Consider the following 14,681-nt stretch of genomic DNA (forward strand, 5'->3'; position numbering starts at 1 on the left):
TTGGATCACATTTCCTCTCAATGATCAAAACACCAATTTCCACATCACGGTACAACATTCGCCCAGGATGTACCCCGCCCCTCGCCCAAAGTCAGCAGGGACGGGGCTCCACAGCTTAGCCATGGCCATTAAGCCTTAAGAAAAACATGTACCATTCTGTGGTGGCAGGATGCCATCGCAACAGTAAACTCCCCATGGAAATGAAATTTGCTCTATTCTCCCCATCACACTGAAGGATAACATGGAGGAAAGAAAAAATCTAGTTTTGCGGTTATCATGACACTTCCGGGATTTTGCATGTGCATTACAGTCTGTAGCATAATGCAGCCCTATGGGGGCACAAACCAGTGCAATCTGTAGGCCGGTCCCAAGCCCGGATAAATGCAGAGGGTTGCGTCAGGAAGGGCATCCGGCGTAAAAACTGTGCCAAACAAATATGAGCGTTCATCTAAAGAATCCCATACCGGATCGGTCGTGGCCCGGGTTAACAACGCCCGCCCCCGGCACTGCTAACCTGCAGGGCGTCGGTGGAAATTCAGCTACTGTGGGTCGAAGACAAAGAAGAGGAGGAAACCGGATCCAGCGTCAGAAGAAAAAAAAGGAATGCACAGAGCCTACAACTGAGTGTAGGGACTTTGAATGTTGGGACTATGACAGGAAAAGCTCAGGAGTTGTTGACATGATGATTAGGAGAAAGGTTGATATTCTGTGCATCCAAGAGAGCAGGTGGAAAGGTAGTAAGGCTAGAAGTTTGGGAGCAGGGTTTAAATTATTCTACCACGGAGTAGATGGGAAGAGAAATGGAGTAGGGGTTATTTTAAAGGAAGAGCTGGCTAAGAATGTCTTGGAGGTGAAAAGAGTATCAGATCGAGTGATGAGACTAAAATTTGAAATTGAGGGTGTTATGTATAATGTGGTTAGCGGCTATGCACCACAGGTAGGATGTGACCTAGAGTTGAAAGAGAAATTCTGGAAGGAACTAGATGAAGTAGTTCTGAGCATCCCAGACAGCGAGAGAGTTGTGATTGGTGCAGATTGTAATGGACATATTGGTAAAGGAAACAGGGGCGATGAAGAAGTGATGGGTAAGTACGGCATCCAGGAAAGGAACTTTGAAGGGCAGATGGTGGTGGACTTTGCAAAAACGATGGAGATGGCTGTAGTGAACACTTATTTCCAAAAGAGGGAGGAACATATAGTGACCTACAAGAGCGGCGGTAGAACCACGCAGGTAGATTATATTTTGTGCAGACGATGTAATCTGAAGGAGGTTACTGACTGTAAAGTAGTGGTAGGGGAGAGTGTAGCTCGACAGCATCGGATGGTAGTATGTAGGATGATTCTGGTGGTGGGTAGGAAGATTAAGAAGACAAAGGTAGAGCAGAGAACCATGTGGTGGAAGCTGAGAAAGGAAGAATGTTGTGCGGCCTTCCGGAAAGAGGTGAGACAGGCTCTCGATGGACAACCGAAGCTCCTGGAAGACTGGACGACGACAGCCAAGATGATCAGAGAGACAGGCAGGAGAGTACTTGGTGTGTCATCTGGTAGGAAAGGGGAGAAGGAGACTTGGTGGTGGAACCCCATAATACAGGGAGTCATACAAGGAAAGAGATTAGCGAAGAAGAAGTGGGATACTGAGAGGACTGAGGAGAGGCGAAAGGAGTACATCGAGATGCGACGTAGGGCAAAGGTAGAGGTGGCAAAGGCTAAACAAGAGGCATATGAAGACATGTACACCAGGTTGGACACGAAAGAAGGAGAAAAGGATCTCTACAGGTTGGCCAGACAGAGGGATAGAGATGGGAAGGATGTGCAGCAGGTTAGGCTGATTAAGGATAGAGATGGAAATGTGTTGACTGGTGCCGGTAGTGTGCTAAATAGATGGAAAGAATACTTTGAGAAGTTGATGAATGAAGAAAATGAGAGAGAAGGAAGAGTTGAAGAGGCAAGAGTGAAGGACCAGGAAGTGGAAATGATTACTAAGGGGGAAGTCAGAAAGGCATTACAAAGGATGAAAAATGGGAAGGCAGTTGGTCCTGATGACATACCGGTAGAGGTATGGAAGCAATTTGGAGAGATGGCTGTGGAGTTTTTGACCAACTTATTCAACAGAATACTAGCGGCGAAAAGATGCCTGAAGAATGGAGGAAAAGTGTTCTAGTTCCCATTTTTAAGAACAAAGGGGATGTTCAGAGCTGTGGGAACTATAGAGGAATAAAGTTGATGAGCCACACAATGAAGTTATGGAAAGAGTAGTGGAGGCTAGACTCAGGTCAGAAGTAAGTATCTGCGAGCAACAGTATGGTTTCATGCCTAGAAAGAGTACCACAGATGCATTATTTGCCTTGAGGATGCTCGTGGAAAAGTACAGAGAAGGTCAGAAGGAGCTACATTGTGTCTTTGTGGATCTAGAGAAAGCCTATGACAGAGTACCAAGAGAGGAACTGTGGTACTGCATGCGTAAGTCTGGTGTGGCAGAGAAGTATGTTAAAATAGAAAATAGAAACGGGTCCAAGCAGGTTGGAACAGCTGGCGAAAGGTGTCTGGTGTGTTATGTGACAGAAGAGTCTCTGCTAGGATGAAGGGCAAAGTTTACAAAACAGTGGTGAGGCCGGCCATGATGTACGGATTAGAGACGGTGGCACTGAAGAAACAACAGGAAGCTGAACTGGAGGTGGCAGAAATGAAGATGTTGAGGTTCTCGCTCGGAGTGACCAGGTTGGATAGGATTAGAAATGAGTTCATTAGAGGGACAGCCAAAGCTGGATGTTTTGGAGACAAGATTCGAGAGAGCAGACTTCGATGGTTTGGACATGTTCAGAGGCGAGAGAGTGAGTATATTGGTAGAAGGATCCTGAGGATGGAGCTCCCAGGCAAAAGAGCGAGAGGAAGACCAAAGAAAAGGTTTATGGATGTGGTGAGGGAAGACATGAGGGCAGTTGGGGTTAGAGAGGAAGATGCAGGAGATAGGCTAAGATGGCAAAAGATGACACGCTGTGGCGACCCCTAACGGGACAAGCCGAAAGGAAAAGAAGAAGATTACAGTCTGTAGCATATTTTCCCAATCGCATTTGTCTTTTTTTTAATGCAGCTGAGATTGCATACTTTGGCCTCAGCAGCAATGCGCCTCACAATTTGGGAAGAAAAACAAATGCGACATGAATGGCATAACTTAACATTATTGTCATTTGCATGGTAGATTTTCGGCCCCTTGTGCAGGAACCCTTTTTAAAACAGACAATTTCAAAGCTTCAGTTAACCACGACATACTTGAGGTCAACCACGTCCCAGGAACTTTTAACCAGAATCAGCAGTTGGGAAGCAGACATCAATCAATATACCATCATTTCCAGCCTATGAGCCGTGACATTTTTCTCACGGTTTCAACCCAGCGATATATGTGGTGATGCGGCTAATTTGTGAATTTTTTGTAACGGTCGTAAGGGGCACTCGAGTGGGAAAGGTCAGCGTGAGACCGGTTGAATATATGTGCCGAGGAAGTGACTTTTACCGGTATGTTTTTTTTTTTTTTTAAACCGGCCCTGTTGGCGCTACACTAGCATTAGCGCTGTGCTAGTGTGTTCCTGCTGTGTTACTGCCGCGTCTCAGTGATTTTTACCAGTATGTTTTTTTCTTAACCGGCCCTGTTAGCCCTGCGCTAGCGTTAGTCCCGTGCTAGCATGTTGCCGCTGTGTTACTGCCACGTCTCGGAGATTTTTTTATTTTTTTTTTGCCAGCCCTGTTCGTGCTACCGTGTTGTTGCTATGTTGAGCTAAGATAAGCTAAGGTATTCAAACTTTGAAAAGTCTTCTGTGTACCGTCTTTCTTTGTAAATATCTCATGTTTCAATGTGGGCACTGGCGCCTTTTACACAGGTGCGGCTTATGTGTGTACCAAATAGTATTTCCTTTCCAAATGTACTGGGTGAGGCTTATAATCAGGTGCGCACTGTAGGCCGGAAATTACGGTAATTCTTGACATAAATAACAGCAGGAAATGAGAAGAATTCAAGAATCCTTTGTTTATTAAACACGCTGTAACCAATGCCATGCCGGTTAACAAAGGATAAGCATCCACCCATCCTCCTCGTCCGTTCTGCTTTTCCTCATCAGGTTGCGGGTGAGCTGGAGCCCATCCCAGCTGCCAGTGGGCACGAGGTGGCGTGCATCCTTGTATGGCTGCCGTAGAATCACGAAACACGTGAAGACAAACAACAATTTCGAGTCTTCAATGAATCTTACCTTCGTGCTTGTTTGGAATGTGCGAGAAAGCCACGGATCCGACCAAACATGAAAAGGACAAGCAAACTCCACACAGGTGGGCCTGAGCTGGGATTCAAACCCAGGAACTCTAAACTATGTGGCAGATATGCTATCCTCTGCTCATTATGTTGTCTAGACCATTTTTTTGACGAAGTAGCGGTCTTGATGTGATGTTTTTTTGTTTCGTCATTTTTTTGGGTGGAGGGTGGTGTATTATTTTGCCAACTCCAATTCGTTTACTGTTATTTTGAGAATTTACAGCAGGCAAATAAAACAATCGGCAGGACACCACTGATTTATAGTTAATTATTTTTACGTCAAATTATTGGATTCTAAAGTGATCTGTGATTGAGTGTGACTTTACTGTCAGAATGATTGGAAGTGGCTGGTGCCATCCTCTGTTTTGTCTTATTAGGAAGACAGCGTTAAGGGTTGGAAATTTGGCAATTTTGGCCACATTCTTTTTGGGAATAGCACAAATAGTTGGTTGCGCTTACAAGGAAAACCCTGTTCTTTTCCGTGCTGAAATTACAGTCTAGTTAATGTGCTGTCCCTTTTTCCCCTCTTTCCATGAAAGATGTCTGAGTCAGTGTTTCTTAGCCAGGATTGTGTTAGTTGGATCTGTGTGGTAGTAATCTGTGCTGTCTGCGGCTAGCTAGATCCTACAAAACACGCCAGAATCATGTTGCTGCCCCAGGTTGATGCCAAATATGATTAGAAGTTTGAGGTCACTATGCCACTTTATACACTATCATGTTTGTGTGTGTGCCACACGCAGCCGATGTCTGCTTGAGACACACAGAAAGTTAAGAGCGCTGGATGGCTTTATCACCATTTAAATGCTTTATCAGGTTTGCTTATCAAAAATGCCTCAGCCTGGGGGGTCTCTGGGCAGCGAGACTCGACTGAAACGTTTGATGGAAACGATGGAAAGACGTGAAGAGTATTTGTGGAACAAGAAGTTAAACCCCATAAAAAATATATATACTGTATATAAAACATGCTACCTCAATTTTGATAACATATAGTGTCTTGTGTGCTGTGAACGTCACTTTGATTCTCGCATTCTTCATCTTCATTTTTCATTCAGGAATTTGTTTAACGGGCGGCACGGTGACGCAGCTGGTAAAGCGTTGGCATCACAGTGCTGAGGACCTGGGTTCAATGTGTGGAGTTTGCTTGTTCTCCCAGTGCCTGTGTGGGTTTTCTCCAGGCACTCCGGTTTCCTGGCACATCGCAAAAATATGCAACATTAATTGGACACTCTAAATTGTGATTGTGAGTGCGGCGGTTTGTCTCCATGTGCCCTACAATTGGCTGGCATTCAGTTCATGAAGTACCCCGCCTCCTGCCCGTTGACAGCTGGGATTGGCTACAGCACTCCCCGTGACCCTCGTGAGGATAAGCGGCAAAAAAATTGATGGATGAATTTGTTTAGCAGCCCAAGACAGAGGGAGATGTGTATAAAAGAAAAATACTGTACAAAAAAGCCAGAGAAAAACAAAGCACACTTGTATAGATCACTGAGCTGAAGTCTCATCGTCTTGCTTATATTAGCACTCGTGATGTCATGCATGGTGGCAACTTTTGAGATTTGGATTTTTTTTTTTTTTTTCTGCAGAAATTTTTGAGTTGGCCATGATATCGACTTGTACGACCTAGCTTTACGTCAAAGTTCCGGTTCCACGGTTCTCATTAAATGTCTCCTCTTGACCACATAAGCGGCGACCAACATCAGAGGCGTATATTGGTTAAAATTCCGAATCGTACCGCATCACGAACGTCGGCGGCGGTTCCACAGTATATTATTTTACCCAGAAATTAAACGTCTACTAATTAAATCTTTGTATAACTTTGCCTGAAAATCCTCCTTTCTGTAAATAGTTTGAAAATTAGACTCTCTCAAGAGTCTAATTTAGGCGTGTTCAAGCAATGTAAAGGCCTATGGTTATGTGGCCTTCATGGCACATCTGAAATTACAGCTTGTAGCTAAACGTCATATAGTGAGCACTATAGAGGGGGGAGCCGTGCCACCTCTTTGAAATGGCGTCGACCTGCAGCGCTACGCTACATTGAGACCTGAGAGGGAGAATGTGAGTGCGCACAGGAAGCACGTGTTTGTGTGTGTGTGTGTGGGGGGGGGGGGGGCAAACCTGCCATTTGTCAGGCTTAAACTGTAGCTGCCAGACCTTATTTTAAAGCGAGCCATGTCCACGCTTGGACGTGAACGCATATGCGACTAAGCGCGTCTGGGCCCAAATGTGCTAACTGAAAGTAGATCATCAAAATGACATCAGCGCCGAAAGAGGTTAAAAGGTAAAATGAGAGTGAGGTAACACACTCTAAGCCAAACAAGCAAACGGTCTTGCCGTCTTTCGCCTTGATCAGTTTAAGGAGAGCGCACACCCAGGCTTGAAAGCTTTTGGGTGGCCGTTCCCGCATCTCCTCAGGGCGGGGACACCAAAGCCCACACAGCTGGGTCGGCTGAACGCGGCAGTACCGCTCAAGGGAACACGTCAAAATTCCCGGTTCCACCAAAAATTCAGGGGGAATTTTCAGACGGTGACTTTGCCATATCTCACAACAGCTCATTGCGTTAACCTTGGGCATCTTCCCAAAACCTTTTCCAAAAGAAGGAGCAGTCTCAGAAAGAGAAACGGGAAGACTATAAACAGGAAGCAGAATCTCATTCAAAGTAGAAAAACTCCTTGCCGTGACTTCAAGGTTATCTAAAGTAGTCTAAAATATCTCAAAAGTGAACTAACCATTGCTAACAGGAAAAAAAAGCTCAATTTCTGTCACAAATTCACTTTAGGTCCTCTGACACTGATAAACTTGAGATCCTGCCCCAAGTGGAGAAGTTCAAGTATCTTGGGGTCTTGTTCACGAGTGAGGGAAGAATGGAGCGGGAGAACGATGACAGATCGCTGTAGCGTCTGCAATGATGTGGACTTTGTATTGGTTCGTTGTGGTAAAGAGGGAGCTAAATTGAAAGGCGAAGCTCTCAATTAACCAGTCGATCTACGTTCCTACGCTCACCTATGGGTACGAGCTGTGGGTTGTGACCAAAAGAACAAGATCCCGGATGCAAGCGGCCAAAATGAGTTTCCTCCGCAGGGTGTCCGGGCTCTCCCTTAGGGATAGGGTCAGAAGCTCGGTCATCCGGGAGGGGCTCAGTGTCGAGCCGCTACTCCTCCGCATTGAAAGGAGCCAGGTGAGGTGGCTGGGGCATCTGATTCGGTGGGTGGGGAAAAGGAAGTCTGCGTATCCCTCCTGAAGCTACTTTCCCCAGACAAGCGGTAGAAGATGGATGGATGGGTAATTCATAACTTGGTGTATTTTACTAAGGATCTAGCACATAAGAGTGGTCAGAGAGATTAATTTTAAAAAATGATGGCTTTCATTACTCATGCAAAAAGTTCCTTGACCATCATTCTCAATATCTAACGCAAAGCTTTAAATTAGTAAGCAATTAGCAATTCGAGAATACAGAAGACATCCAGTTAACACATAATAAGTGACTAACTTCAAATTTGGTCATTGTAGCAATTCATTTTGGTCTTAAAAATAGTACTCCTGTTTTGAACAGCTGTCAACTTCTTTTTAAACTTCTAAGAATGTTGAAAAAAAGGAAGCAACAGAATTCATCTTCATAATGTGAACACTTCTAATGCATAAGCATTACTTCTTTTTTTTACACCTGGAAGCCAGTTACTACAAACATTGTATGTACTTTTTTTTTAAGGCCACATTTCAACCCACAGATGGATTGTTCTATTATTATAACCTAAAATAAAATTGTAAATCCTAGCAAATCTCAAATGGCCCACGGTCCTCTCACAGGTTGCGGTCAAGCTTGGAGGCTCCACTGGATGTGAGTCGGAGACGCCGGTGGGCCAATGAAGGGTACTTTCTGCTATTTGAACCACCACGGCTTAAACAGATCAGTGCGGTTTAAAGTATTAGATATTATGTGAAAGTGTGCACCTGACCGTCCTGGCTCAGGTCCCACAGGTGGAGCGACGGCAATGAAAACACGAGCTGCTTCAAGCTGTCACAGACAGACGTGATCTCATCTGATCAGTCAGGGCAGACTGCTGCCGACTCCAGATAAAGCGCCTTGTGCAAAGGTTGCCGTATCTCGTCTGGAATGTCATCACGCTCGATAAACACTTTGAAACCACACAGTCAAAACAAACTCATTGTTCCCTCTCACCTTGACCCATATAGGCGCCTTGCAGCGCATCCTTAGCTGTACCGAAGCCCAGCTCTCTGCACACCACACTGGCCGCGGTCCGCTCCCACATGTGGTCCACGATCGTCCCCCACTTTCCGTCTCGGAGTACTTCCACGCGGCCCTCGCCGAGCCTGGGCCCAGCCTTCAGACGGACTGGCTACAAAGAGGAACGGAAAGGAAAGTCAAAGTCAGCACCACATAAAACACTCATTTGTAGGGTTTTTTTATTTTTCCATTTATAGCGCCATCTTACCGCAACTGGGTACGGGGCTTGAGGTCTTCCCGAGGAAATCCTGGAAAACTGAGGGCCCGGAACACATTTGACCACAGCGTGCCGTCCGTTCTTACATGGGGCGGGACTACGGGGGATCGACAGCTGACCGTGGCACTCGGACAAGGTGTTCTCGGTGCCCAGACAGTTGACCTTCTCGACCCAGAAGCCCTTCTTCTTGGCCATGAGGCTCAGCCTGAAAGGAACAAGGTGAGGTTCAAAAATTTGGTATCGTACTGCTTGTTGTGTTTGCTCTGACTCGAACTGGTGGGGTCAAAGTTGACCCGTGAATGTCTCCACTTAAGACTGAGTATCTGAGGTGTAAAATTAAAATTGACAAGCAAATTTTCCAACACCGGAGGTAGTATCAGAATGGATCGCTGTCTTTTGTGTACGGCATCGACACAGAACCTACGATCAAAGTCGGCTGCGAAAATCCAAGCTTCTGTGGTCGTACCCAAGGCGGGATTGCAGTTATGTCGCGTGTAGCCCCTTCCCTCGTGACTATCACACTGCCTAAAGGCAAGAATTTAGCTTTTTTCTCCCCACATTTTCCCCCTCTTTTCTCTGGTCGCTGTTCTGTCTCATCAGCGTGACATGAAATTGGGTTTCTAAGTTGACCCATAAGTATTCTGACTTAAATAGTAAGACGTTACGTTTACACCGTTACATTTACTTCAGTAAATTTAACAAAAAATAAATTTTCCTTGTCAGAAATTTCAATGCTACATTTTTTTTACATGTACATCAGTATTTTTGGTGGGAAGAAGCCATAGTTTTACTCCAATACATTGAGGCACATTCCACTTGGTACTACTTCCACCTTGGCCAATGTCACATGACTCTGTTTTACCAACCCAAGAAAGAGTGACGGTCAACTCAGGTTGACTAATTAAATGGTGCCAGGGAGTCATATGACCTGGTCACCGTCACCAGTTACTCAGTACTTGTAGTTTTTTTTCACTGTTACTTGAGTGGTGGCGCGGTGATTCAGCTGGTGAAGCGTTGGCCTCACAGTTCTGAGGACCCGGGTTCCATCCCGGGGCCGCCTGTGTGGAGTTTGCATGTTCTCCCCGTGCCTGCGTGGGTTTTCTTCGGGCACTCCAGTTTCCTCCCAGATCCCCAAAAGATACAACAATAATTGGACACTCTGAATTTGAGTGTGGCTGTTTGTCTCTATGTGCCCTGTGATTGGCTGGCAACCAGTTCAGGGTGTACCCCGCCTCCTGCCTGTTGACAGCTGGGATAGGGTCCACCACTCACCGTGACCCTCGTGAGGATAAGCAGCAAAGAAAATGGATAGATGGATGTTACTTGAGTATTTTTTACAAAAGTAATTTTTACTCTTACTAGTGTCTGAGCATTTTGAAGTAACAGTACTTTGAGTACAATTAGTCGCTACTCTAACCACCCCTGGGCTCCACTATTATGTCTCTGATGCAGATATTTTGTGTGAGCTCTGTTTGCAGTAGGCCAAAGTATTACTTACCTCGTTGAAGGATCTGCCACCTTGGTGTCCCATATTTTCCTGTAGAGAAAAAGAGAGGAAATGGTTCTATCAGGAGTGTGCACCAACTGTGGTTCCACACACACGCACTCTGTGAGGTGACCTGGGTGACCCCAAGTAGATGCAAGATAATCGTGACTCTAAGATGTACTCAGGGATCTTCTGTTTGTTTTCCAAGTGACCTGGCCACACGTGAGAGCGTCCACCATGTGGCACACATACAAACGTGCGCATTGCGTGCTCGGACCTGGCAACTGAAATTATTCACCACTCTGGCAACGACTTTCAACTGCTCCAAATTTAACCTTTGTATATAAAACACTGGTTTTCAAGCAACGTTCTAGTTAGGTATACAAATGGTGCAGGCTGGGATCGCTATTTCTTCTGTGATTTTCTTTTTTTAAATTGATTTTATGAAGGTCAATTTCGAAATATGAATTACTTTTTTTGTTTAAAGAGCAAAAGAAATATACAAGGCACTGAATTAGACCTTTCCAGAATGCTACATATACAAAAGATTTTGGAATAACACAATCGGAAAATTTAAAAACAAACCTTGACAAATGACAATAAGGAAAAACAGAAAACTCACATGAAATTTCTAGGCTTTACATTTTCATTGTGTGTTCTGCAAAACACAAAGTTTAAGAAAGTTTAACCCTGTATTTTGCTTTTTTTTTTTTAAATCCCAAAAAGCTGAAAAAAGGGAGAAAAACGAGAAGCTTTGAGTTGTCATTTGTGCTTTTATTTTCAGTGAATTGGTTTGTTTTGTAATTTTTTTTGCAACAACTTTTTACATTTTTATAGACTATTTATAAACATACAGCAACCCCAAGTGTTGAAGATGGATGGATGTTATCATTTCCAGCGGGAAGAATATTTTTTGGTTTTTTTTTTTAACAGAAAAAGGAATTGTGTTTAACCGTCTGAGGCTTCACTGTAATCTTTTCACAAACCAAGCCTCCTTGTAAATAAAGCCAAAGTTGTTCAACAGCAGCATTTTAGGGAAGAAAAAAAAACGAAGCCATTTGCTGCCAATTTGAGAATTATGCAGCAGCGCGGGCGCTGAGGGAAGCCTTCCGTTCGCTGGACAAGCTCGCTAACATGCCGCAAACGGAGTGGGCCGGGAAGCCTTCCAAAACGTGTACTTGGACTGTGTAAACAGTGTACAGATGTTCACATTGATTACGCTATGTAGTAAACATGCTGCAGTCCGGCTGGTGGCTGTTATACAAATCTGCATTATTGGGCAATATAGATTGTTTCAGGACTGTAAATCTTTATAGACTGACTAAGGACAACAGTACTTATTGGTGCAAAACGAGTTTCAAATCCAGAATTGTATTTTTGCGCTTCATAATGAGGTTGAAGCTCCAGGGAGAAGAGATAGCGAGGGTGGATGACTTCAGATACTTGGGGTCAACAATGCAGAGCGTAAATGAGAGGGGTGTAGGGGGAAGAGTGAGGCTACAGGGAAAAGAAATCGCGAGGATGGATGACTTCAAATACTCGGGGTCAACAATTCAGAGCAATGGTGAGTGTGGTAAGGAAGCGAAGAAACGGGTCCAAGCGGGGTGGAACAGTTGACGGAAGGTGTCTGGTGTTCTATGTGACAGAAGAGTCTCCGCCAGGATGAAGGGCAAAGTTTATAAAAATAGTGGTGAGGCCGGCCATGATGCAGGATTAGAGATGGTGGCACTGAAGAAAAAACAGGAAGCAGAACTGGAGGTGGCAGAAATGAAGATGTTGAGGTTCTCGCTTGGAGTGAGCAGGTTGGATAGGATTAGAAACGAGATCATTAGAGGGACAGCCAAAGTTGGATGTTTTGGAGACAATGTTAGAGAGAGCAAACTTTGATGGTTTGGACATGACCAGAGGTGAGAGAGTGAGTATATTGGCAGGCGGGTGCTGAGGATGGAGCTGCCAGGCAAAAGAGCGAGAGGAAGACCAAAGAAAAGGTTGATGGATGTTGTGAGGGAGGACATGAGGACTGTGGGTGTTAGAGAGGAGGATGCACGAGATAGGCTTACATGGAAAAATATGACACATTGTGGCGACCCCTAATCGGGACAAGCCAAAATGAAAAGAAGAAGATAATGAGGTTGACTAATAGGAGCCCATTAGATGACGATTTCATGTTGGCAGAGACGGGTCAATATTTTCTCGTGCATATTTCAGGCATTTTGGGAATTTTCTTGAGAATGCAATCCTCGTTAGTTCATTAAGTCAGAAGGCTAAAACAAAGTAAGGTTTTGTCGCAGTAATGACGTTATGTTGCTGGTTGCTGACGCTCCGCTTTACTCAATAACTCCTTGCGCTCTACTCAAGCGAGACCATAAAAGAAATGTGTTTTTCAAGGATAAAAGTTGTTTTTGGGAGAAACGACTCGTTTCAGTCATCGCCGTCAATTAACTCACAGGGAGAGGTGTTTTGCACTTTGCTACTTCGAAATCAAAACGCAAAGCAAAGTTGTGGAGTTGCCGAATGACATCATGCGATGCCCAAACGCGAGTAAACAATCGGCGCCATGCTGAACGTTTGTATCGCGCACTTCATTCCACGGCTGCGGAACAATCCCATAAACGTCACTAAAGCGTCTGTAAAACGCCGCCGACTGTTATTTAACACAGCACGTCCTCAACTGCACTCGTAAAACGTGTTAAATGTGTCTCCCGTGTGGCTCTCCATGCCCGCTACCCACACAAACGCACAATATTGTGTGACCTCGCCACACTAACTTTTGACAAAAGACATTCATATCAAAAAGCTTTTGTTTTTTTTAAATCTTTTTACATAAATCTTGCATGAGAATTGATCCAGTGAGTGTGGGCTCCGGACAGCCGGGTTATTAATTTCCTCCACAACATCCGTCCATCAGCTTTGACCAAAAATTGCTTTGCTTCGGTGATTGTTGAGCCTTGACGCTAATGACGCTAATGAATGGGAGCCTCATCAGCCTCCAAGTAATTACATCATTACATCATTGTGCTCGGTTCATTGTACTTCTCTACAACTTCCATTTCTTGAAATAATAACTCTTTCATTGTTCATTGGGAATTTTGTGGTGTGCAGAAAAAAATAGCAAAGGCAAAATTGACTATTTGCTTCAACCAGCAAGGGCGCTGGTGATGCTGTCAACTTTTTTGCCATGTGAAGAAGGGAAATGATATGTCTGCGGGAAATTGAATAGATTTTCATCTATATTATTCTGCTTGCTCTACATGGAATATGGAAATAGAAGTCCGGGACAAAAAAAAATTCCACTCAACGGGAGACCAAGCAGAAGGACTGTAAGACTAGTGAGTGCACCATGCAATTATTCAAGATGTCATTGTCATCATAAAATTACTGACAACTACTGTGTACTAGAAGGCGGGACAAACAAGGTCCTCCAACTCTTTGTTAGTCAGCAGGCGACTCAATTGTTCATGGAGGATGACAAAAAAAGTTACAATCGAGTACATTACAGTAGTCTTGTCAGTTTTCCAAAGCCATTTCAGTGACTTAAATCCCCAAATTTGAACAAAACTGAACTCAACTTGACACCACATCGCTGAAGCAATGATGGAGAAAAAAAACGTAGAGAGCGCACGATGCTTTTTAAGCATAGATTTTGACACTTATATGATGGGGTCACTAAAAGTTTACGTTGAAATTATTTTTACCTCACCATACAAAAATATCCACTTTTTTAAAATGCAGTGCTGACTTGAGATAAGAGTATAATTTCTTCCATGACTGTGCTTATAATTTAGAATACATGTCTCAAATCATCTTCCTCCATTAAATTGAATGCAAATACCGTTAATTAGGTTTCGCCTTCCTAAACGCTTTGTAATGTTTTTAAATAAGAAAAAAATACACTATAATATTGTACTTCATATAAAAAAAATAACAGATTATAACATGACATAATTAAATAAAATCTAAAGATATTAAACAGTTTTTACCGTATTTTCTGTTTCAACAGGCTTTGACTAGGATTGTGGGGGATATTATCACACAGACACGGATATACTGTACATAGAGACGTCTCAGGTTCTCGGTAAGCCGCAGTCATATTAGTCAGTTTTAGCAGAGAATATATACCTGTGAGTATTGTGCTAGTATGTCTACGTGTGTTGCGCCACCATTTGTGTCCAAATATTCATTGATAAAAGGGTTAGAATGTCACGGCATACTTGCTTGCCTGTCTGTGGCATTTCCCATTGTGAGTTTGGCTTGAATAAATAAAAAAAAAAAATATACAAATAAAGGAGGACATTTTTCAACACAAAGGAAACAAAAATGTCTGTCTCTGTGTAGCTTTGCATTTTAGGCTAATTTAAAGCACATAGGTGACAATTTTAAATAGAATATCATCTGGAAATACGATGAGACGGAGAAAAAATAATTTCAAAGTAA

The 14,681-nt window shown here is 43.8% G+C and overlaps 1 protein-coding gene and 1 long non-coding RNA gene across 5 annotated transcripts in view; one reads left to right on the plus strand and one right to left on the minus strand.

Annotated features, from left to right (window-relative positions):
* The window catches only part of LOC133509929 (uncharacterized), a 59,453-nt gene that overhangs the window by 37,839 nt on the left and 6,933 nt on the right, over positions 1-14,681 (plus strand). For 2 of the 4 annotated variants that reach the window (XR_009797472.1, XR_009797471.1), the window contains exon 10: positions 4,113-4,539. This is a non-coding gene — a long non-coding RNA (uncharacterized LOC133509929). Of the gene's footprint in view, positions 1-4,112; positions 4,540-8,741; positions 8,981-14,681 lie in introns of those variants that run through there. The other 2 variants (XR_009797474.1, XR_009797473.1) reach the window with 1 other exon arrangement.
* The window catches only part of loxl4 (lysyl oxidase-like 4), a 35,571-nt gene that overhangs the window by 13,118 nt on the left and 7,772 nt on the right, over positions 1-14,681 (minus strand). The window contains exons 4-6 of the mRNA XM_061837459.1: positions 10,260-10,298; positions 8,753-8,966; positions 8,479-8,656 (exon numbers count right to left, since the gene is read on the minus strand). Of these exons, the coding sequence (XP_061693443.1) occupies positions 8,479-8,656; positions 8,753-8,966; positions 10,260-10,298 (431 nt within the window). The remainder of the gene's footprint in view (positions 1-8,478; positions 8,657-8,752; positions 8,967-10,259; positions 10,299-14,681) is intronic.

Source organism: Syngnathoides biaculeatus, chromosome 12 (assembly GCF_019802595.1).
Source record: "Syngnathoides biaculeatus isolate LvHL_M chromosome 12, ASM1980259v1, whole genome shotgun sequence".
NCBI lineage: Eukaryota > Metazoa > Chordata > Actinopteri > Syngnathiformes > Syngnathidae > Syngnathoides > Syngnathoides biaculeatus.